Source organism: Penaeus vannamei, chromosome 29, assembly GCF_042767895.1.
Source record: "Penaeus vannamei isolate JL-2024 chromosome 29, ASM4276789v1, whole genome shotgun sequence".
NCBI lineage: Eukaryota > Metazoa > Arthropoda > Malacostraca > Decapoda > Penaeidae > Penaeus > Penaeus vannamei.
In genome coordinates, this window is record NC_091577.1 from 13,027,671 (window position 1) to 13,052,309 (window position 24,639).

Genomic DNA, 24,639 nt, shown 5'->3' on the forward strand with positions numbered 1-24,639 from the left:
CAGAGAGAAAGGGGGAGAGAAAGATAGGGGGAGAGAAAGGGGGAGAGAAAGAGAGAGAGAAAGGGGGAGAGAGAGAGAGAGAGAGAGAGAGAGAGAGAGAGAGAGAGAGAGAGAGAGAGAGAGAGAGAGAGAGAGAGAGAGAGAGAGAGAGAGAGAGAGAGAGAGAGAGAGAGAAATATAGCCACTGCACACGCCCTTGACCGCGGCCATGGAAACATATCAAAAAACATCTATCACTATCACCGTCACCATTCTTATCCGTTCCCCTCTCTTCCCCTCTTTCGCTTCTATCGCCTCTCCCCCTCTCCTCTTCTCTTCTCATTTCCTCCCCACCGCCTACGACTACTCTCCCACGCCCGCACAAAGCCAGCCGAAGCAGCGCGCCGCCAAATCACCACAAGCAAAGCCACTTTACAATCAACGGGTCTTTCTTTCTTTGTGTGCGGGAATGGCATCCGGACCAAGGGAGAGGGGGAGCAGAGAGAGAGGGGGAGGGGGGAGGGAGGTTGGAGGGTTCTCTCGACACACGCCGAGAGGAGGGGTGGGGTGGAAAGGGAAGGGGAGGGGTAAAGGAGATGAACTCTCTCTCTCTCTCTCTCTCTCTCTCTCTCTCTCTCTCTCTCTCTCTCTCTCTCTCTCTCTCTCTCTCTCTCTCTCTCTCTCTCTCTCTCTCTCTCTCTGAATCGGATCTATCATTACTCAATAATTAACGACAATGCAAACGAAATCTCACTACCAACTCTTTTTTCCCCCCAGTAGCCACTATACTTTACCCAGATCGACATCCAGCATGAATATGCGAAGCCTAAACAACTGATTCAGGATAATCAGATCAGCAACAGCAATACCACTGCCAAAAACACTCTCCTCCGACTCGGACCTTTAAAGACCAGCCGCAGCCTCGCAGCCCGGAGCACACGGACTAATTCATGGCGTTACACTGAACACAAGAAAGTTCAACTCGCTTCCACTACTCATTTCCAGGTTCCTTTCTCCCTTCCTCACTTCCTATCATATTCTGGACTCCCCCGCTGCACTAAGGGGAATGCTAACTAATGATAACAGTAATAACAACACTAGGAGTCACCGCTACGAACGTGAAATGAGAAGAGTAAGAAAAGCGGGAATGGATAAACCGAGAAAATAGGAGAGAAGGAAAACGAGACAGCCAGCGTCAGGATCCAGTTACTCTCGCATTCGATTTTTAAAGATCATCCACACACACGCCAGTCACTCGCCTCGCGCCCGAACCGAAAATAGTTAGATAATCAAATGCTGGCTGTCGAAAAAAGCCTCTCACTCGCTCTTCTGAAACACAAGTAATCCTAAATTCGAAATAATTACACTTCCAATTTACTCTCATATATATTATATATATCATATACACTATATATACTATATATTATATATCATATACATCATATATACTATATATTACATATATCATATATATCATATATGCTATATATATCATATTCTCATATATACTATATACATTTTAGATATACTATATATATACTATATACACACAGATATATACACTATATATATTTAGTATATGCGATATATATACTATATATAACACATTTAGCAAATATAGTGTGGCTGACCACTGAACTGCACCGCCAGAGGGAGGAGCGCACGACACACACCGAAAGGACTGAAATCCCAAGTCCCGTCTGGAAAGCTCCCTCCTGTCTTTCTCTCTGCTTTCCTGCGCCTGTCTTTCCGCGGCTTTCCGTCTGCCTCTCCCTCACACCAGACACTTTCCAGAGCTTGCTGTATCTCCGGCGCCGCAGGCAAAGGGCGCGCACACGAACGACACAGAAATCACAGCGGCGAAACACACAAGTTCTTTACATCGGAGCAAAGGGGATTTTTTTTTTTAACACGAATCGTATTCTTGAAGAGTTCACTCGCAGAAACACGACTTCGAAATCATAATAATAATAATGGTAATAAGAATAATAGTAAAACACAATTCATCTCTGAAACAAAATCACAAATGTTATATGTTAAGAGACCACAGCCCTACTAGCACACACTGTCAAAAAATAGATACGAAACACACAGCAAAATATCCTTTAAGTATTCAAAAAACAAGACACACACACCAACAATATAATATAATAATAATAATAATAATAATAATAATAATAACAATAATAATAAAAAGACTTAAAAAGAGTGAGCACAGGAAACAAGAACGGAGACAAAGTCGAAAATATACGTACAAGAAACTAAAGAATAAAACAAAAACGCCGGGAGGGTTCCCACTACACGCGCACACAGGGCCTGGTCGGAGAGAGCACTGCGAGAGGCCAGAGCGAGCGTGTGTGCGAGAGAGAGTGCGTGCGTGAGCGTGTGTGCGCGCGCGAGTGTGTTCCAGCAGCGTCGACGGCCACGAGCGACGGCCACGGCAGCACCAACGGCAGCAGCAGCAGCAGAACCAGGAGACGAGCGAGCGGCCGCGCTGGATGAAGCTTGGGTCGGGGACTGGGGGAGGGAGGGGGGGCGTCCGCGAGGAGGGGCGGGTGGGAGGTCGGGGTGGTGCCACAGGGAGGGGGGGGAGGAGGACGAGGAGAGAGGACGCGAGCGAGAGCGGAGCCGAGTTTTGAGCCGAGTCCTCGCCAACCTTCCTTCCACTTCCACTCGCAAACCGTCCAGCACCACAACTAACGGCCTCCTCGTACCACACACCACCGCTACCAACCACCACCGCATCCCCCCACCCCTCCCCCTTCCCATCTCGCTCCGCTCCTCCCCCTTTTTCCAGACCCTCCCATCCTCCTTCCACCACACCCTCCCCCCGCCTTTTCCCTCCCTCCGCCCCGCCTCCCGCTCACTCCCCACTCCCCCTCCCTCCCCCTCCCCCGTGTATCGACCATTCATCCTACTCTTCTTCCTCCCCCCTCCTTCCTCACGCTAGTAACCCCCTCCCCCTCCCGAAATCCACCCCAAGCCGTCGCGTAGCCTCCCCCCTTTCCACGACTGTCCGACCATACTTTTGGATTTCTTATTATTGCCCCCCTTCCCTTCTTCCCGTCATCATCCGCTCTTCTCCTCCTCCTCCCCTCTCTTCGCTTTCTCTTTCGCTTACTCCTCCCCTCTCTTCTTCGCTTTCGCTATCTCTTTCTCTTCCTCCTTCCTTCTCTTCTTCGCTTTCTCTTTCTCTTCCTCTTTCCTTCTCTTCTTCGCTTTCGCTTTCTCTTCCCTCTCCCTCTCTCTTTCCTTTTATCTTTCCCTCCCTCTTCCTATTACATCTGCCACTTTCTATTCCCCATCTTCCCTCGGATTTGTTTTCCTATCTCTCTCATCCTTTCATCCCCCTCGCTCCCTCTCCTCCGGAAATTTACTCTCCGTTGCTTTGGCTATCTCTTCCCACGCGAAACGGAGAAAGGAAAGGAAAGGAGACGAGAAAGAGGGAGAGAGAGGGGAAAGGGGAGGAAAGGGGGGAAAGGGGGGGAAGAGGGGGAGAGAGAGGAGGGGAGGAGGAGGAGAAGGGGGAGAAGGAGAAGAGAGGAGAGAGGAGAGAGGAGAAGAGAGAAGGAGAGAAGAGAGGAGAGGAGAGAGAGGAGAGAGAGAGAGAGAGAGAGAGAGAGAGAGAGAGAGAGAGAGAGAGAGAGAGAGAGAGAGAGAGAGAGAAAGAGAGAGAGAGAGAGAGAGAGAGAGAGAGAGAGAGAGACTGACTAAAGGCTAAAAAAAAAAAAAAAAAACGGGAGGGGGACAAAAATATTGAGATTATGCTATGATGCAGATATCTGACCCTGTATTTATGTATTCAGATTCGCTCCAACAGCGTGTTTCTCCATACATATAAACGCACGTACTAAATATAATTTATATTGCACTGCACCACATAATACAATATGATATAATAAAATAAAATATAATATAATATAATATAATACAATACATCAGGGTATCTAGATACTGAAATAGATTAAATAATATAGAGGATGATGTAGGTGCAGAATAGGATTGTAAGAGAGGAGAAACAGAAGAGGAAGGAACGAAGAGGAGACATTGGAAGCATCGGGGGGAAAAAATAAAAAAAGAAAATAAAAATTACAATGCATCTCGCCCACGAAAACATATCAAGCAAAAAGGGGATTTTCCTCCGAAGGCAGAAACTAACACGCCCACGACTCGGGCGGGCTAAACCGTAAACCCCGTCACCACAGCTATTTAACGACACTTTAAAAGGAAAGCAGACTTTGGGGGTGTACGGGCGGAGGGGGGAGGAGGAGGAGGAGGAGGTGGGGAGGGATGGGATGAGGAGGGGAAGGAGGATGAGGAGGGGGAGGAGGAGGAGGAGGAGGGACGGGAAGGAGGGAGGAGGGGAGGGATGGGAGGAAGGAGGAGGGGAGGGGGAGGGAGGGAGAGTAAGGGGAGAAGGAAAGGGTGGGTGGGGGAGGTGGGCAGGGAGGGAAAGTAGGACAGGAGGGTGGGCAGGAAGGGACGAAAGGGAAGGGAAGGGGGAACTGAATTATCGACCAGCCATTTAAAAGAGTAATATTCGGGAAACGAATTACTCATTACAACTGACAAACTGGAATCATTCCATCGATTTTTTCCCCTGCTCGCCGAGAGGGATTATTATTCGCAATGTCATTATTTCCCCGATTCATTATTTTCCCAGGGCCGTCGTCGCCACCATCACCTCCCCTCCCCTCCCCTCCCCTTCCCACCTTCCTTCTCTCTCTCTCTCTCTCTCTCTCTCTCTCTCTCTCTCTCTCTCTCTCTCTCTCTCTCTCTCTCTCTCTCTCTCTCTCTCTCTCTCTCTCTCTCTCTCTCTCTCGTTACGTAATCTTTATCAAAGCTATTCTTAGAAACGACAACAACGCTTAGCTCCACAACAAACGCGCAACACACATGGACGAAAGAAAGGAAATAAACAAAGAAAAAAATACCAAGTTCAATAGAAAGAGATACAAAGAAGAAGAAAAAAAAATAAACGAAAACAAAAAAAGGAAACAGCGGCAAGAGTCGGACAAGCGAGAAAAAGAGAGAGAGAGAGAGAACACAACAGACCTGAACAGACCCCGCGCAGGGCAACCCGGGCAACACAATGCTGGAAAGTGTGGCCCGACGGCGCGAGGAGTGCATTCCCCGGGCCACAGCAGTGATCACAGCCGTCTATCGACCCGTCAACCCAACGCCCTTGTCCACTAGTAAACAGCCGAGGGGGAGGGGGGGAGGAGGGGGGGGAAGGACGGGGGGGAGAGGGGGAAGGAGGGGGAAGGGAGGAGGAGGAAGAGGGATGGAGGAGGGAAACAGACAGACATAGAGAGACAGACAGACAGACAGACAGACACACACACACACACACACAGACCGGGGAAAGGGAGATGATATCACCCAAGAGGAAACTAAAATGGGGGAGAAAAAAATATATATATATATATAACGAGAACATGGATCGCAATTTGAACTACCCTCAAAACATTTAACGCACAACTATACAGATATTAAACAAACGCTCTATCCCCTTCCTCCCCCTCCCCCTCCCCCCCAACTTCCATAAAAATACAAAGCTATTCCTCAACAAAAATCACTAGTTAAAAACTCTGCATACAAATACAAACACGAACACGCGCACGCACACAGGCACACACACACACACACACATACATACAGACAGACAGACACAAAAGCACACGCGAGTCCACCCTTATCGATCGCGAAAAAGGACCAGAAATATTAAGGTTCTCGCCCCCTTCTCCCCTCTCTTACTCCCCAACCCAAATTTCCCCTCTGCACTGTTGTCATTTACATAGAGGCACGTCTGGGGAACGGAAGGAGGGACGTGAAGAGAGGGAAGGAGGGAAGGAGGGAAGGAGGGAAGGAGGGAGGAAGGGAGGTAAAAGGGAAGGCAGGAAGTGTGAGAAAGGGGAAGAGAGAGAGAGAGAGAGAGAGAGAGAGAGAGAGAGAGAGAGAGAGAGAGAGAGAGAGAGAGAGAGAGAGAGAGAGAGAGAGAGAGAGAGAGGGGGGGGGCGGAGGAGACAGGAGGCACAGAGGGGAAAGTGATGGGGAGTGATAGATGAAAGGTTCGAGTGTAAATAAACAAAATTAAACAAGGACCTTAGTTAAGGGAGGGGAGAGAACCGAAGGGAGGGAGGTAGAGATAAATAGTGAAAGAAAATAAAAGCGTATGCGATGGGCGGGAAATATGAGGACGGAGAAAAATGTTTTAAAAATGAAGAAAGACACATTAGCGGAAAAAAGAAGAAACTCTGGAAAACTGAAATAAACATACAAAGGAATGAGAATAACCGCACTCCCTGCTAAACTGCCCTGCCCTCCCTTCCCTCCCTCCCCCCACCTCCTCCTCCTCTCCCTTTTACTCCAGTATTCATGAACACCTTGTTCTTGTTCTTCTTCCCCTCCTCCTCCTCCTCCTCCTCCTCCTCCTCCTCCTCCTCCTCCTCCTCCTCCTCCTCCTCCTCCTCCTCCTCCTCCTCCTACCCCCTTCTCATCCCCACCGCCCTCGCCCCCCCCCCAACACCATACGCCCACCGCCTCCGCCCGCGTTTGCATTTCGCGGGCGTTCGTTGGAGCGTCTCTGGATGTTAATGATGTACCTCAACCTCACGTAGGAGGAGGAGGAGGAGGAGGAGAAGGAGGAGAGTTGAGGAAGGAGGAAGATGATGGAGGAGGAGAATTGAGGAAGGAGGAAGATGATGGAGGAGGAGAATTGAGGAAGGAGGAAGAGGAGAATTGAGGAAGGAAGAGGAGGAGAACTGAAGGAGGAGGAGAATTGAGGAAGGAGGAAGAGGAGAATTGAGGAAGGAGGAAGAGGAGAATTGAGGAAGGAAGAGGAGGAGAATTGAGGAAGGAGGAAGAGGAGAATTGAGGAAGGAGGAAAGAGGAGGAGAGCGGAGTTCTTACGCATTCATGCACGCTGCTTTCATTCTAACTTTCAAAGGGGACAACATGCACTCAACCCGAGCTCAAACCTCTCTCTTACAAAAACCGTACAAACATAATTATATATACACACGCGCGGGCGCACATGCGAGTGTGTTTAATATATAATGGCCAATAACACACGCAATCCAACCCACCCACCCACAGCGCCAATCAATCTATTCCTCACTCATGCGACACCTAGTCTGTCCATTCCCCTTTCCTTCCATCGTAATACAATCAGGTACAGTATACATGTATGCAAAACTGCATATATATACACAGGCAGACAAGTACATACAAACACAGTCAGATACATACATGCCAAAACACAAACAGACACAGACACACACATCCCCAATCGGCTCACGCGAAGGATATCTCGGACTTCAACGCCTCTTTTGACATTTACCTGAAGCCGATATGACTAGGTCTGGGAAGAATTTACCTGTCCGTTTCCCTAATAGACTTGGCACGGGCGTCGCTCGGGCGGCCGCAAACGCACGCACAGCAGCACGAACCAACACACGCACGCAAGGAACCACGCGCACGTGCACACACGGGCTAAGACGGAAGGACCGAGAACAATTCATCTCTTAATCTTTAAAATGGTGTCGCGTAAGGGAATTTAATACCAACTACTAACACAACAACAGAGAGAGATCTATCCGTGTAAAGCGAGACGAAATTCCTCATAAAATCATCGTCCTTTCCTCCGCGATCTCTGCCATTGCATACACACGCACAAAGAGACACTACGGACAAAGACATTAATGAATACATATAAACAAAAACACCCACTTGCACAAATAAACACGACCTTTTAAAACGACGACCGAGCAAAATCCCTTTCTCGCCCTCAAGAAGTATGAAGTCGTAAAGAAATATTTTAGCATGACAAAGCAAGCAAGAACAAAAGTCACGGTTAAACGGGAGTAATTATGACGCACCAAAGAGAATGTAGAGAAAGAGTAAAAAATGGAGACGCGAGAAAAAGAAGGGAATGGCAAAATGGTAGAGTGAGGGGGGGGGGGAGAGAGAGAGAGAGAGAGAGAGAGAGAGAGAGAGAGAGAGAGAGAGAGAGAGAGAGAGAGAGAGAGAGAGAGAGAGAGAGAGAGAGAGAGAGAGAGAGAGAGAGAGAGAGAGAGAGAAGGGAGAGAGAGAGAGAGAGAGAGAGAGAGAGAGAGAGAGAGAGAGAGAGAGAAGAGAGAGAGAGAGAGAAGGGGAGAGAGAGAGAGAGAGAGAGAGAAGGGGAGAGTGAGAGAGAGAGAGAGAGAAGGGGAGAGTGAGAGAGAGAGAGAGAGAAGGGGAGAGTGAGAGAGAGAGAGAGAGAAGGGGAGAGTGAGAGAGAGAGAGAGAGAGAGAGAGAAGGGAAGAGAGAGAGAGAGAGAGAGAGAAGGGGAGGGAGAGAGAGAGAGAGAGAGAGAGGAGAGAGAGAGACAGAGAGAGAAAGGAGAGAGAGAGAGAGAGAGAGAGAAGGGGGAGAGAGAGAGAGAGAGAGAGAGAGAAAATGTGGAAAGAGAGAGAGAGAGAGAGAGAGAGAGAGAGAGAACGGGGAGAGAGAGAGAGAGAGAGACAGAGAGAGAGACTCAGAAGGAAGACTTAATAAAAGATCAAAGAATCGGAGAGCTGGCAAAACGAAACACGAGTACAGAACAGAAAAAAAAACGACGGAAGGAGGGGGAGGCACAGGAAGGAAGATAAAAAAGGGAGTGAAGGGAGAACGAAAAAAGAGGGAGAGAGGAAGGGAGAGAGAACGTAGCTATGCTCACACCTCAACACTATTTATATAACCTGGGGGGATGAGGAGTGGGGCGGGATGGGGGGGGACTACGCGCCGATATCAGCAGCATCGTCATCGTTACCGAATTCACTATATCACGCTACGCACTCACCATCAACACCATACGCTGCCAGAATCAGTGTAGCCTGTCACGATAAACAAGCTCCGACTCGCGACAGAACTTATTAAACTTATTTCAAAATTGACTAACTTAAGAACTAACTTACTAATGATACATCAGCGATACATCACTGAAATACGTAACGCGTTCACTTTCTTAATTCCTATGGGAGGACTGATCTACTTCAAAAATGAAATATGTCTGTTTTAGAACAAAAAAAAAAAAGCCTCGATCACGGTAATAAAAACAAAAAGGAATAAAACATCGTCAATAAAAAAAGTTAAGAAAACATCATGATAATCATTATCAGCACTGTATGCACTATCATTCCCATAATTCCATTTACTCCTACTTCATATCCACCTCTAGAATAATGATACCGCCGTATCAAATAATGACTGACTGACTATCAAAACCTAATATGCAATCCTTACTGACCCCCCCCCCAAAAAAAAAAAATCAAATATATACATTCCTTATCCCCCTATCTGAAATTCCCCCTCCAATATATCTATATCTCCACCAACCATCTGTATCTATGACTAAATCCACATCCATGTTTATACAGAGTAAGGTAATAACCCTGAATAAATAAAAAATGAAGAGTTCGCACCCAAGAGTTATTTATAAATGCAAAATATTTGTGTGTTCCTCTCTGTCTCTCTCTCTCTCTCTCTCTCTCTCTGGCAATGACAACTCAAAAAGCTGAAACTTAAGGGGGAGGTCGCGGAGGGAAGGTCGAAAGGGGGGAGGGAGACTAACGGGGGGGGGGGGGGGACAATTCCTTGTGTTCACGTTATGACCTTCCTTTCCCCCCCCTCCCCCATTCCCCTCCCCACCCAACCCAAAAACACAAACCAACAATAGAAACAAGCAATACAAGTATATTTGTGAGGCAAGCAGTTACAAAAGACAACGCATTTTGTTCTTGTTATTGTTTAAGGCAAAGGCAGAGGGGGGGAGGGGGAGGGAAGCGGCATGGGGACAAGGACGGGTATGATTTCCCAAAGGATTTTTTTATTTATTTATTTATTATTGCCTGTCTGCCTTCAATCATTCATCCAACATCCTCTCCCTCCCCCCTCCCTTCATCCAACCCCCTCCCTCCCTCCCTCCTTCCTTCCTTCCTTCCTTCCCTTCTTCCTTCCTTCATCCTCACCCTGACAAAAAAAAAATCCCTCGAAATGAAGGCGAAAACGAAGACAGAAAAAAAATACGAAAAGAGGACAAGGAACGAGAACGAAGGAAAGAGGAGGCCAGAAGGCGCAGCTGTCCAATCCAAAGGCCTGTAAGTATTGGGGAAAAAACAAAGAACGTTATGTCACGCTGTTGGCAAAAGGCGAGCTGCACCGCGAGGATATGACGTGGAAAGGTGGACGAGAGGAGGAGGAAATGAGGGGGAAAGAGGAAGAGAGGGAGGAGGAGGAAAGAGTGGGAAAGAGGGAAGGGAGGAGGAGGAAAGGGAAGGAAGAAGGAGAAAATAGCAGGCATGAAGGAAGGGAGGAGGAAAGAATAGGAATGAGGGAAGGGAGGAGGAGGAAAGAATAGGAATGCGGGAAGGGAGGAGGAGAGAAGAGTAGGAATGACGGAAAGGGAAAGATGAGAAAGAGGAGGAGGAGGAAGAGGGAGAGGGACAAGAGTGACGAATGGAGGATAAAAAAAAGAGGAAGGAATAACATCAAGGAGGAGGGAGAAGAGGAGATAAAAAGAAAGGAAGGGAGGAGTTGAAAAAGAGAGGAGGAAGGAGGAAAAACAGGAAGAGGAGAATGAGGAAACTGACATAAGGCAATGCACGGGACGATGAAAACAATGCCAAATTAAGGAAAGAAGGAAACTAATCCTGCTGTTAATTGTATTGACATCGAAAACAAGAGATGACGAGGAACATTGGGAAGAAGGATAAATAGAGCAGAGGGAGAGAGAGAGAGGAGGAGATAAAGAAAGGAACAGAGGGAGAAGGGAAAATGAAGAGAAGAACAGAAAGCTTCTGCCACGCCAATCATTCCCAATCTTTCTCCCTGAAGCTAAGAATGCGAGACAAGAGAGAAAGAGAGAAAAAAAATAAAAATAAAATACAAGCCAACCGCAAATTGGAAGTAAAATGCCATGGACAGCACAGCACGCATGGGAGGGGGAGGCGAATGATGTGGAGAGGGGGAGAGGGGGAGAGGGGAAGGGAGAGAGAGAGAGAGAGAGAGAGGAGAGAGAGAGAGAGAGAAGGGAGAGAGAGAGAGAGAGAGAGAGAGAGAGAGAGAGAAGGGAGAGAGAGAGAGAGAGAAGGGGAGAGAGAGAGAGAGAGAAGGAGAGAGAGAGAGAGAGAGAAGGAGAGAGAGAGAGAGAGAGAGAAGGGGAGAGAGAGTGAGACAGAGAAGGGGAGAGAGGGTGAGAAGGGGAGAGAGAGAGAGAAGGGGGAGAGGAGAGAGAAGGGAGAGAGAGAGAGAGAAGGGGGGAGAGAGAGAGAGAAGGGGGAGAGAGAGAGAGGAGAGAGAGAGAGAGAGAGAGAGAGAGAGAGAGAGAGAGAGAGAGAGAGAGAGAGAGAGAGAGAGAGAGAGAGAGAGAGAGAGAGAGAGAGAGGAATAAACTAAAAAAAAAAATAATAATAAACAATAATAATCATTAAGTCTACCCCCCCCCCACTCCCGATATCCTTGCTCGGGAGGACGCCTGACGGAAGGATGTTCTGGATCCTTACGCAAACCCCATCCCCTCATTCTTCCCCTCCCCCCCCCCTTGCCCGTCAGCCCCACCTCCTCTATTAACCTAAACTTATCCCTCCAAAGACTTAAAAAAAAGAGGGGGGAAGAAGGGTTCTCGTAGATCGATAAGCCTACAAAAGCGTGGGCGGGGATAATACACGGACGTGGGCGTCGGAACCAAAGATACGGGCTTAAACAAGCCAAGTCGGGCGAGGGCCTTGAGATAAGCAGCAGCCTTCCCAACCTAAGAAAATAAATAAATAAACAAATAAATAAATAAGTAAATAAAATATAATCACGAAGAAAATTATTGCAACAAAATCGAACAAATCCAGCAATTCTTTCGGAAAAAAACGAGGAGAGGAACACGGTAAATACACACACAAATTATGTAAAAGACCTCTCATCACGTGCTCAGTGCCAAACCACAGAGGGCCAAAGTCATATGAAAGGGGCCACAATACAATGTACCATTCATGAAAATCCCAAGAAAAGAAGAAAGAGGTGGAGGAGGAGGGGGAGAGGGACGGGGGAGGTGGTGGGGGAGAGCAAAATGCGAAAGAAAAGGTAGGGGGGAGGGGGAGAGAGGAGAAGGGAGGGGACTGGGGAGATAATATAGGACAGGATGGTGGGAGGAGAGGGAAGGGAAAATGGGGAGGTGGGGAGGGGAAGGGGGGATAAATAATATATGCTCAAGAGATCAGAATAAGGCGACCCAGCCAGGGAAAAGACACACACAAGAGGACCTCCCCTGCCCTCCGTTCCCCTCCCTTCCCCTCCCCTGCCTCCTACCCCTACCCTTTTCCCCTCATCCCCGGCACGCAATAACGCCACAAAGGGGCAAAGGGGAAACGGGGAACACAGTGTATAGCAGCCGGATAAGTCCACACACACTGGAAGAGGAGGAGGAGGAGGAGGAGGAGGAGGAGGAGGAGGAGGAGGAGGAGGAGGAGGAGGAGGAGGAGGAGGAGGAGGAGGAGGAGGAGGAGGAGGAGGAGGAGGAGGAGGAGCAGAAGGAAAGAGGAAGACGGAGGGGAGAAAGCAGTAAGATGGAGAAAGAAGTGGAGAAAGGGGAAGAAAGATGGGAAGCAGTAATTTGAAAAGTAGATGCCGAAAGAGACGAAAAGAAACAGCGATGAAACGATAGACAAGAAGGAAGAGTAAACAGGAGTACACGACACAAAAAGGAGGCAGGCGAAAATAAATCATACGATGTACAGGAAAAATAGACAGGACGGCTTGTAGTTGTACCGGATATATACGAGACAGAAGAGAGAACAGATAAAAGAACAAACGGAGAAGGTAGAGGGTAAAGGATAAAGGAAATTGGAAAGAGAGGGGAGGAGAAGAGAGGGGGAGAGAGAAGAAGAGAGATATGGGGAGAGGGAGGGAGAGAGGGAGGGAGGGAGGGAGGGAGGGAGGGAGAGAGAGAGAGAGAGAGAGAGAGAGAGAGAGAGAGAGAGAGAGAGAGAGAGAGAGAGAGAGAGAGAGAGAGAGAGAGAGAGAGAGAGAGAGAGAGAGAGAGAGAACGCCAGCTCCCCCCTCCCCTCTGCCCCACACCCCACCAGCGTCACCAATTATCGATCATTTCACCCAAGCCGCAAGGGGACAGACGCGCGGCACTGGAAGAAGGAGAGGGAGAGGAGGACGAAGAGAAGAAGGAGAGAGAGATAGGAGGATGAAGGGAAGCAGGAGGAGAAGGCAGCAGAAGAGGAAGAAGACTAAGAGACATGGGAACAAGAGATGTAGGCAGAATCAACCTCTGTAGTGAGAATACGAAAGAAGGATACAACACTTAGTTCTTGAAATTTAAAAAAAAAATCCTATTCCTCCCCGTAAGCCCCTATCCGCCTGCCTCTGACCCATCCACCACCTATCCCCTCTTCACCCTTACTCTTCCCCCTACAAACATACCCAGCCTTTTCTTCCCCTTCCTCTCCCTTTCTTTACTAACGGAGGTGGTCCGGCTAGCCAGCCTCAGCAGTCTGTCTGCCCCCCCCCCCCTCTCTCTCTCTCTCTTTCTCAAGCGGCCCTGACCTTGCCTGCCCCTTGGCCAGTCCCTCGGCCAGCCTCCTCGGCCCTCTTCCCAGCCTTCGCCTCCCTCCCCTTCCAGTCCATTTCCATTCCCGTTCCAGTGTCCCCTGCGCCCAGCCCACTCGCGTTCGTCCCACTACTCGACTCCTCTCTCAGCCCTCGCCCCCCCCCCCCTCGCTTTTCCTATTCCGTCCTTCTACTGCTCTCCTACAACTGCTACCATCCCCGCCGTCCTTGCGTCTACCCTTCCCTTATCCAGCGCTGTCCCCGTCTCCTCTGCCTCACTCTCCTTGTGACCTCCCTGTCTTTGCAATTCTTTCGGCAAACAGATCAGCTGAAGGCGATCCCTCCCTCGGGAATAACTTAAAACGCATAATGTTATTCCGAAAACATAATAATAAATAAATAAATAAATAATAAGTAAATAAATACACACACACATATATTTATAACACGAGGCAAGGCGGCAAGGTTTTGCAAAATGATCTTGTGTGCCTCCCTGCATGCATGCACGCGCGCTCAAAGGCCAGCCTCGGCCTACATACGCCGCGCCTGCAACCTTGGAGGATGCAGGCTGGCGTAACCCCTCGCACAGCGCCTCCTCCCGTGATCTTGCAGACGAACCCACAATACCATCAAACACTTCACGCGAATAAAAAAAACTGCAAACAATTACGCTAAACACACACAACTTTCTGAACGTATATATAACTTGATGTTAGTCAAACAAAGTAACTCCAGAGCATAAACATCTATTAATAAAAATGTTAGGGTAACAAGAGCATGCGTCCCTAGGCCTTGCAACAGGCCGTGTTAACAGAGCCTTGGAAGTTAGTCAGCAGAATCGTCTCATGTCCTCCAAACCATCGACACCATCAGCAACAAATACCATCTAACTGGTATAGAAACACTGCCCGAGGAAAACCCCCGAAGGAACCAGATTTAGCCGTCAATTTGATACCAAAACCAGCGATTCAAAAACCCTACATAGAAGATGATTCTAATTGCAACAAATCTCAGAAACTAAAATCTACGACTTACTGAACCATTCTTCAGTAAAAAAAAATAAAAAGCCGAATGGAAACAGAACCTGCGGACTACAACTGGCTGACGCCACGAGCCAAAATTAACGAAATGAATTTCAGCGAATCACACATTGGATATTTGGTATCAGGAGGTCCGAGTACACTGAGACCGACAGTCATCCAGACAGAGCAGTGCACCACATTCTTCGTACAAAAAAGAGATAGAAAGAGAAAGAGAAAGAAATAGGGGAGGGAGTGGGAGAGGGAGGGAGAAAGAGATGAAGATGAAGAGGGAAAGGGAGAGAGAGAAAACCGATACAATCGGTCAACTTATCGTCAAATCAAGGGTCAGAGACGTGTACCTCCAGCAACACGCTACCTGGGAAACATAAATGTCCTACGAAATAGTATGACGAACTTTGCATGACGTGAGGAGGGGGAGGGGGGGTAAGAAAGGAGAAGGGGGAAGGGGGAACGAAGGAGGGGGAAGGGGGAACGAAGGAGGGGGAAGGGGGACGGATAAAGGGGATGGGAAGAGGGGAAAGGCAAGGGGACGGGGGAAAGGAGCACTGGTGTTGACTTTTTTATTCATCTATTTTGCCGTTCCACTGCTGCAATGCTCACGATATTGCAGATATTCTTAGAGGGAACACCAACCGATCGTCCAGATAACACTCGAGAGAGGTGTGCGGCCGAGTTCGGCGAGAACTCCGAAGTGCATTGCAAACACGTGCAAGAGAGGGCATGGCTGGCAGTGTCTTGCTGTTGCCAATGTTACCAACTCTTGCAAAATGTGAAGAAAATAGTTCTTCGAAAGAAGTGGCGCGATTGCTGATAACAGTTCTGGCACGTTTGGTGTATTTGAAATAATAAAAATAATGATCATGTTAATATCTAGTCTGTTACTTAGTAACAACACAATCACGAAAAGGGCATGTCGACTGATTATTTCTTCGTAAATTAATTTCACAAGAAGTGATGTCGAACTGTGATGCGTACCGTCACGTGCAACATTGCAAGGCCACCCGTGTAGGACAGCACCATCGGCGCACACCAAGGGAACACTGCAAGGACGCACACTGCCTCGGGCTTGTTCAAACTGCACAGAACTGCATCATTGCACCATACCGCTAGACTGCACTATCGGGAGCCACAATGCACGTCACTTGGAGCACACACTCGGGCGGCGTGTCCGAGGCACTGTTCGGGCACTGTGCCGGAACTGCCGTAAGGCCTCTCTCTCTCTCTCTCTCGAATGCTGGTAACTGTATGGCCTCGGCCCCGCTGGCACCGCGGAACTCGCACGCCTGCCCGAAGACGGCCGCCACCAGCCTTGCACGAGTTCTGTTCGGGTTATTAACGTCACTGCAGATTCGGCTGAGTCTGAATATTTCGGAAGGGGACAACACTAAAGAAAGGAAAGGAAAGGAAAAGAAAGGAAAGAAAAGAAAAGATTGATCTTAAAAACAAAAGGCACGGCAGGAAAACACGATTACAAAATAACTGTAGTAGTCGCATAATCACTGCGGTTCCTTCTTGCATTTCATAACCACTGCAGGGCCACCTCGCCACAGAAAGGAAGGGCATTAGGGTCGCGTCCAGCGCACGGGCAGCGGGGCCTCCAATCCACAGTGCCCCTGACGCCGAGCGGCACCGCGAGCCCGCCGAACTAGCCTCGGTGCCACGGGCCCGCGGGCGGCTCGCGGCAAACGCACACGCGGCCGCCCCGAGGCGCCCGCGGCCGAGTGCCAGGGAGGAAAGCCCCTCTTCCCCACCAAGCGCTACTCTACCGCAGGGCCATACTACCTACAAGGGCCTCTCGACCTCTCAAGGACCTACACGCCTACCGGGCGGAGTGCCACTACGAGGGCGCAGCCGCCCGCACTCCGCCCGAAGGACCTGCCACAGGGCGGGCCCCGCACTACGGACATCAACAACAAGCATGGCTGCCCCGGCGCCCGCGGCCTCCCTGCCGCACGGAGGCCGCGGGCGCCAAGGAGCGCCAGGGGAGCGCACGACCAGGGGATCCCGCCAGGGTCTCGGCGGAAGAGAGAGAGTGCCGGAGTGCCCCCGAGGGCCCCGAGCCCCGAGCCCCGAGCCCGAAGGCCCCCGAGGGCGAGCTCCGGACTTCGCCTCGCCACGACGTCCAGCACAACCAACCCCCTGATGGCGGACGGACCTCACGAAGGAGCGGGACGAGGATCGAACTGCCAGCAGTCATGCAGGGGAGGGAAGCGGCCAGAGCGTGAGTGGCGTGTTGGAGGGAGGCCGCGGGCGTGCGGGCGTGCTCATGGGGGAGAGAGAGGAGAGAGGGTGAGACGCACGCCCGCGGCCGCCGCCGCCACACGGCCCAACAACGAGACAGAAGAGGATCACCTGGCAGAATCTTCCATGGCGTGAAGATAGGCGGGAGAGGAGAGGTGCGGGGCAACAAGCTCACCTTACGTCCGTCCCTCGCGCCACCGCCCGACTCTGGCGGCGCCCACACTATACGCACGACACAGCAGCAGGAGCAGCAGGCGCACTTGCAGCGCTGGCAGTTGCGGCGGCAGCGCCAGCAGGAATGGCACGGGGCACCGGCACACGCACACACACTTGGGCGGCCGAGTGCAGAGTTCGAGGAGCGGCAACGACGGCGACGGCGGCGGCGGCGGCGGCGCTAGAGCTGAAGGAGGCGACGGAGGAGTGGGTGACGGCGCCACACGGCGGCCGGCTCTCAGATCGCTCGACACACGACAACAACACACGTCGCGGAGGGGCGGAGCTGCTCTCACGGGCTACCACTACGTCCCGGACTACTACCTGCTCACCAGACTACTCAGCCAACACTGCCGCGCCCCGCGACGCCCGACGCTACCAACTTCCTCGCCGCCGCCGCCGCCACCCAGCCCGCGCGCGCACATACACACGAACGCACACACGCGCACGCGCCACGCACGCGCCACCACCACGCTCCACCACCGCCCCCCCTCGCCCCCCGCACTCCTGCAACACACACTATCCCCTTCAAATTGAACAGTTTTGCTTGCACGCTGACCCTCAGGGCTGTGAATGAATACTTGACGAGGGCGACTCGCAAAACACCGGCGTCGACGTGGCCCCTCGCTCCCCCGCGCCCGCCCGCCCGCCCGCCCGCACGCCCCAACGCTCTCCCTCCACGGCCAGGCCGATGGGCGGAGACGGGCGCGCGGGCGTCGGGTGGGCGGGCCGTCGGAAGAGGGAAGGGGGAAGAGGGGAGGGGAAAGGGCCAAGGGGGAGGGCCGCAGGGAGACCCAGGCGCCGCCCACCAATAACTGGCGGAGGCTGGGCCATGCCACCCCTATTCGCCGCCCCTCGCTCGCACTCGGACCAGCTCGCTCTCCCGCCCACACGCCCACATCCCGCCCGCGGCCCCAACCTACGCCCACCTCCCGCGGGACCGACATACGCCCGCACACCAGGCAGAGTGCGTGAGCAGGCGCCGCACTCGCCTTGCATGGCAACAATGCTCTTAACTATTGCTACGTACAAAAGGGCGAGATCAAGAAAGGGGGAAGACGACACAGGAGGAGGAAGGAGGTAAAGGATGAGGAAGATGCGGATGAGGAAGAGAAGGAGGAGAACGTAGGAGATAAACATGGGGGCAGGACGACAACGACTATAAAAAAAAAAAAAAAAATGAATGAATGGAGGAGGAGGGAGTGTGGAGGGATCAAAGAAGGAAGGAATTAAAGAGCGAGGGAGGGAGGGGAGACATGACGAAATAAAGGAAGGAAGGAAGAAGAGCAAGAATAGTAGTAGTAAGGTGGAGGAGGATAAAGTAGGGATGGAGGGGGGAGGGAGGGAGGAAGGAGGAAGAACTGGGTAGGGAAGAAGGAAGGAGAAAATGGGGGAGGGAGGAAGGAAGGAGGAGGAAGTGGGGAGGGAGGGAGGAAGGAAGGAGGAGGAAGTGGGGAGGGAGAAACGAAGGAAGGGGGTGTAAGAAGTGGCGAGGGAAGGAGGAGGGGGAAGTGGGGGAGGGAGGAACGAAGGAAGGAGGAGAAGTGGGGAGGAAAGGAGGAGGAGGAAGTGGGGAGTGAGGAAGGAAAGAGGAGGAAGTAGGGAGAGGAGGGAGGAAGGAGGAAAAAGTGGGGAGGAATGAAGGAAGGAGGGAAAAATAGGGAGAAGAGGAAGAAGAAATAAGGAGGAAGAAGGGAAGAAATTGTTTTTTTCTTTCTTTTTCTTTTCTTGTGCGAATGCGGTGTGCGGGAGAGAGTAAGAGAGAGAGAGAGAGGGAGGAGGTAGAGAAAGAAAGCGACAGAGAAAAACAGAGAGAGTAAGAAAGGAAGAGAGTAAGAAAGGAAGAAAGAGAAAGGAGAAAGGAAGAAAGAGAAAGGAGGAGGAGGAGGAGGAGGAGGAGGAGGAGGAGGAGGAGGAGGAGGAGGAGGAGGAGGAGGAGGAGAAGAAGAAGGAGGAGGAGGAAGAGGAGGAAGAGGAGGAGAGGGCAGAAAAAAGAAAAGTAGCACCAAAGAGTTCGATCCCCCACCCCCCGAACCAGCTGACACGTGCAGTGCAGCGCGTGCCACCTGCCACGCTGCTACCACGACCATCTGTCGCCCTGAAAACGAACCGCGCGTCACCCTTATCTCCGAACACCGCGACCGCATTCACACGCCGTTGCTCACTGATTTCCGCTCATCCGAACATCCGCTTTTCCGCCTCTCCCTCTCTCCCTCGCCGCTCTCCCTCTCTCTCCCCCATCGCCAGCTCTCTCCCCTCTCTCTCCCCCCCCCCCCCCTCTCTCTCTCTCTTTCTCTCTCTCTCTCTCTCTCTCTCTCTCTCTCTTTCTCTCTCTCTCCCTCTCCCTCTCCTCTCGCCCGAATCACTTTACCCATCTCTCGGTCTTTCCATTCCTACTCCGCCACTCAATCACTTTTTTTTCTACCTCTCCTCCTCTTTACCTTTACCTCTTATCTTTACCACCATCTCTCCTCTCCTTCTACTTCTACAGATCTCCTCTCCTCCCCTCTGTTCTACTTCTACTTCCACCTCCAACTCCACCTCCACCTCGTCTCTTCACCCACCAACCTCAGTATATTCTCGATCTCTATCTCTACCTCCCCTCCTCTCCTTTCCTCTCCCCCATCCACCTCTACTCTCCTTCCCCGCTCAGCACACTCGCCATGAAACAGTTTACTAAGGACCGACCGTGCTTACGGGACAGGCTGTGGTTAGAGAGAGAGAGAGAGAGAGAGAGAGAGAGAGAGAGAGAGAGAGAGAGAGAGAGAGAGAGAGAGAGAGAGAGAGAGAGAGAGAGAGAGAGAGAGAGACTGGGCGTCTGTCATGAGCAACAGGAGGAGTGCGGGGAAGGCGGGGAGGGGGCGGGAGATGTGCAGATGATAATTGCCGAATCAAGGAGGAGCTGGAAGGAGGTGCTCGAGGAGGAGAATGAGAGGGAGAGACAGATGGGTCACAGACGAGGGGAAGAGGGAAGATCGAGGGATAAGGGGAGGGAGGAAGGGTGGGGAAAGGGGAAGAAGGAGAAGGTGGATGATAAAGATGAAAAGGAGGATGAGGATGAAGAGGAACAGGAAGATGAAGAAAAGTAGGAGGGGAGGGGAGATGTAGTAAAGAGAAAAAGAGGGGGTAGAAGGAAAAATAATAGTAGTTGGAGGTGGGGGAGGCAAAGGAGTGGAGGGGAAAGGGGGGAAGATAGATAGATAGATAGAGAGAAGGGGGAAGGAGGAGAGAGAGAGAGAGAGAGAGAGAGAGAGAGAGAGAGAGAGAGATTAAAGGGATGAGAGGGGTATATGGTAAATAAGAGAATCTACAGAACAAGGGGGGGGAGGAGAGAGAAATACGAGGAGTGCGCGAGGAGCCCGGAATAGCAATGTTTATAAGAGAGACAAGAGTGACTGTGACTGACTGCATGACTGATTAACCGGATGACGGACTGACTGACCGTGCCGAAAGGAGGGAAAACATGCCCCCCTCTAACCCTCCCTCTTTCATCCAAATTCCATCTTTCCCTTATCCTCCCTACCCCCTCTTTCCTCCTCCCTCCTTCACCCTTTCCTCCCCCCTACCTCCACCCCACCTCTTTCCACCGCCCTCCTCCCCTATCCCCCTACCTCCCCCGTTCTTCCCGCTTTCTCCCCCTACCTTCACCTCCCCCTCTCAACACACGCAGCATCAGATAACATCGCTCCTTTCCTCCCTCGTTTATTTACGTTTCCCTCGCACCGCCTTCCGCCGGTCTATTTGCGTCAAAAAAGATTTCCCCAACGCGTCTAAAATCTACATAACACCCCCCACCCCCACCCCAACGCACCCACCCATCCTTACCCTTCCCCCTTTCCTCCCCTATTCCGATCTTCGTCGCTATCTCCTTTTCCCTTTCCCCCTTTCCTCCGCTATTCCGATCTTCGTTCCACACTCACTTTCCTCCCCTATTCCTATCGTTCCCCTGCTCCTCCCTCCCCCTTTCCCATCTTCGTTCGCCGCCTTCTCCCTCCCCTTTCCCTCCCCTACTCCAATCTTCGTTCCCCTCCTCCTCCCTCCCCCTTTTCCTTCCCTATTCCGATCTTCGTTCCCTTCCCCTTCTCCCCCCCCCTCCTTCCCCATCCTCCCTACCTACAAGCCTTCCGTGACGCAGAAATCCGTAATCCAGCGGAGCAGCATATCCTTCACTCCCCGTCCTATCCAATCCTATCCTGCCCTGCCCTGTTCTATCCTATTCTAACCCATCGTATCCTATCCTATCCTATCCAACCGTATCCTATCGTCCTTTCCTCCTCCTCCTCCTCCTCCTCCTCCCCAACACGTCTTAATGAGGTTGTTAATGAGGCAGGTTATCGTGTCGAATGGGACGACGCGACGAGGTTCAGAGTCTCGCGGCCGTATCTAATCTCCTCCTCCTCTTCCTCCTCCTACTACTGCTACTTCTTGATCTACGTTTTCGTCTTATCCTTCGACTCCTCCTTCCCCCTTTTCCATCACCCTTTCTTATCCTTTCGCCCGCCTACAGCTGCTGCTGCTGCTACTACTACTACCCACTTCGTCAATGGCGTCGATATGCAAGGGAAATTAGGCCGTACAACACGATTTCTATTTTTTCCTCCCTCCCCCCTCTCCCTCCCTCCCTCCCTCCACTTCATTCATCCTCCTCTCCTTATCCTCAATTCCTCCTCTATCGCACAGTCCCTTCCTTCAGCTCCCAAGCGTCCCCTCCGCATACATCCCCCTCAACACTTACATTCAAACCACGCATCTATCCAATCAAGCCAAACACTGCGCAAACAAAACAAGGACCAGCGACAATCACAAACAAAGATCCATCTCACTCTAAACACTCAAAAACGACCTCGAAACAACCAACTCGGAGCCAAATGCAACAACGTCGCCAACCTGCCATCCTTAAACAAACGAACGAACAAACAAACACACAAAAAGCAAATCCGCCATCAAATGCAAGCCAAATGGAATCCACAAAACAAACAAACAAAAAATAAGAAGAGATAAAAATAGAGGGAGGGCGATCCTGCGAGTCGCCAAAATAAAAACAAATGGGCAGAAAGGGCACCACAACCCACCTCCACAAAAGAGCAACAAATATCACAAAATAAAATCGTATACAAACAAATAACTACTGTATACCGATCCCTAAACAACAAATACACCATAAATAAAATGAAAACAAAAATAACATTTTCATCCTTCCAGCCCTAAACAAAAACAAACAAATCGAAAACAATAACAATGACAAATACAAAACAAAAGCATATCTCTGCCTCAAACAAACTGAAAATAACAAACATGAAGAAATCTTATTCCTATACAATGATAATGAAAATCACTTTTTAAAAGACAAGATAATCCAAAATAACAAACAAGAGCAACAACCTTAAACAAAACAAACAAAAAACAAGAAACACAAACGAAGCCCAAACGAAAACAAAGACAAACAAGCAAAAACCCATCCCAAGCCAAAAAAAAAAAAAAACGGAGCCACAACAACAACAACCTGGAAACAATAATTCGAAACGAAAAGGGAAAAAAATTCCCGGAGCGCGACGCAGCTTCCTGGTGTCCGCCGTGCATTATTGAGGCCCGGCGCGCATCCTCGCCAATTTTTTCCTTTTTTATGATTTACTTCCTCGTCGTTGCCGCTGACATCCCCTTCGCCATCGTTAATCGTCATCGTCACTGTCGTTGTCGTCACTCTCATCGTTATCGTTCTGGCATCGTCATCATTGATAGCGTGGCTGCTGTCACTATCGCCATCGTCTTTGTCGTCGTCAGTCAAAGTCGTCGTAGTTATCGTCAGCATCGCCGTCGTTATGCATATCGTCCTTCTTATAGTCAACGTCATCGTCGTCGTCGTCATCATCATCGCCGTCGTAGTCGTCAAGGCCCAGTCGTCCCGGAGCCACTCGCCGCGAGGATGACGCCGGGGCGGTTAACTGTGTCTGTGTGTCTGTCTGTATTCTATGCGTGCTTGTGTCCGAACCTGTAGTTCTCTTTCTTTCTTTCTTTCTCTATATCCATCATTCTCTGCGACATTAACATCCTTTCTCTTCTGTCCTTTCTGCGTACTTACACCCCCCCTCCATGACACCTCGCCTCATACCAGCCCAGCTCTGTTCGTCAACCAGTCATTCCCTCTTTTTTCATAATTCCCATCTATATAAGACGAATTCCTAGCATTAGACCCTACCCTGCCTTTGTCTCCCGGGGAGGCGGACAAATATATAGATAGATAGATACATACATACATATAAACATATATACATATAAACATACAAACAGAAACAGAAAAACACACACACAAAGGGAAAAAAAAGGAAAAGAAAAAACTTCCACAGTCTGTTCCCATCGGCTCCCTGAGAGAGTGTCAAGCCTCCAATGCATCTGTTTCAGCTCTTGTGTGAGAAGTCTTTTTTTCCTCTTCCTTTCTCTCCTTTTCTTCCCTGGTTCTTCTGAGAGACTTTTCTTCTCCTTTCGCGGGGCTAGAGGAGGCGCGGGGGGCGGGGACGGAGAAAGGGGAGGGGAAGTGGCGGGGGAAAAGGGGGGAGGGAAAGGAAGAGGAAGGAAAAGGGGGAGAATCGGAGGGAACGAAGAAGGGAAAAGGGGGAGAAGGGAAGGAAAATGGAATAAAGATGGGGTGCACGAAAGACGCAAGGGTGAAGGGTTTTAATAACAGTGACGCAGAAAAATACGCGATTGATATACTTCGTCTCTCCATTAATTTTATCATCCACATCCTCGACATCACTCTCTTCCCTTTCGCTGTCACCCCTGCCGTCATCCCCATTGCTATATACACCATTATCATCATTCTCCTTCTGATCATCTTTATCTCCTCCTCATAAAATCATCGCAGCCGTCGTAATTCCCTCCACCTTTAGCGTCAGTTTCGGCCACTTCATTCACCACCTCTCTAAGTCTTCCTGTTGCATAAACACAGCACGAGGATCAAACAAACACAATCATGAGAGCAGGAAAAAACAAACAGAGACACAAACAGATACATATAAACTGAACTAATAAACATCTATCAATAAATACAAAAAAGGAAAAAACATGAAAAAGAAAAAAATCTCGCCCAGAGCCTCATCACCAACGAGACTTTCCCTTTAAACTCCCTGCCAGATTCCGGAGCAGGCACCTGCGTGAGAGAGTTGGAGTGTGTGAATCTAAATGTGTAAGACGGATACCCACACACACATGTACGCGCGCACACACACGCACACACAAACAAGCACGAAGAATAGATAACTACAGAGCTATATGGATAGACAGGCAGACGCGAGAGGGAGAGCAGGAGGGAGGGAGCGAGGGCGCGTGGGAGCGTCAGCATGGGTCGCTGCGTCAAGGCGCGCATTCCCTCTCGTCTTGCGGCCTGGACGCCCTCCCCTCGCCTCCCACGGGACAGCGGAAGAGGTCGCCTTTAAGTCCCAATTTCTAACTCAAGTGTCGTGTACTAACGCCCTTAAGCGACAGCCTCTCGCCAAAGCAAGCACGGCAGCCTGGAGGAGCAGAGTGTACACAGACAAATATAGATGGATAGACAGATAAATACCTAGATAAATAGATAGACAGATAGCTAGATAA

General features: G+C 50.4%; 1 protein-coding gene across 18 annotated transcripts in view; it reads right to left on the minus strand.

The window, feature by feature from the left end:
* Nucleotides 1–24,639, minus strand: part of LOC113806051 (ELAV-like protein 1) — a 326,651-nt gene that overhangs the window by 91,904 nt on the left and 210,108 nt on the right. Inside the window, exon 1 of one of the 18 annotated variants that reach the window (XM_070142226.1) lies at nucleotides 16,945–17,451. The exons of 14 other annotated variants lie outside the window; for them this stretch is intronic. In XM_070142226.1, the coding sequence (XP_069998327.1) occupies nucleotides 16,945–16,961 (17 nt within the window). In that variant the 5' untranslated portion in view covers nucleotides 16,962–17,451. Of the gene's footprint in view, nucleotides 1–2,234; nucleotides 2,483–15,567; nucleotides 15,590–16,944; nucleotides 17,452–24,639 lie in introns of those variants that run through there. 3 more of the 18 variants (XM_070142230.1, XM_070142234.1, XM_070142231.1) reach the window with 3 other exon arrangements.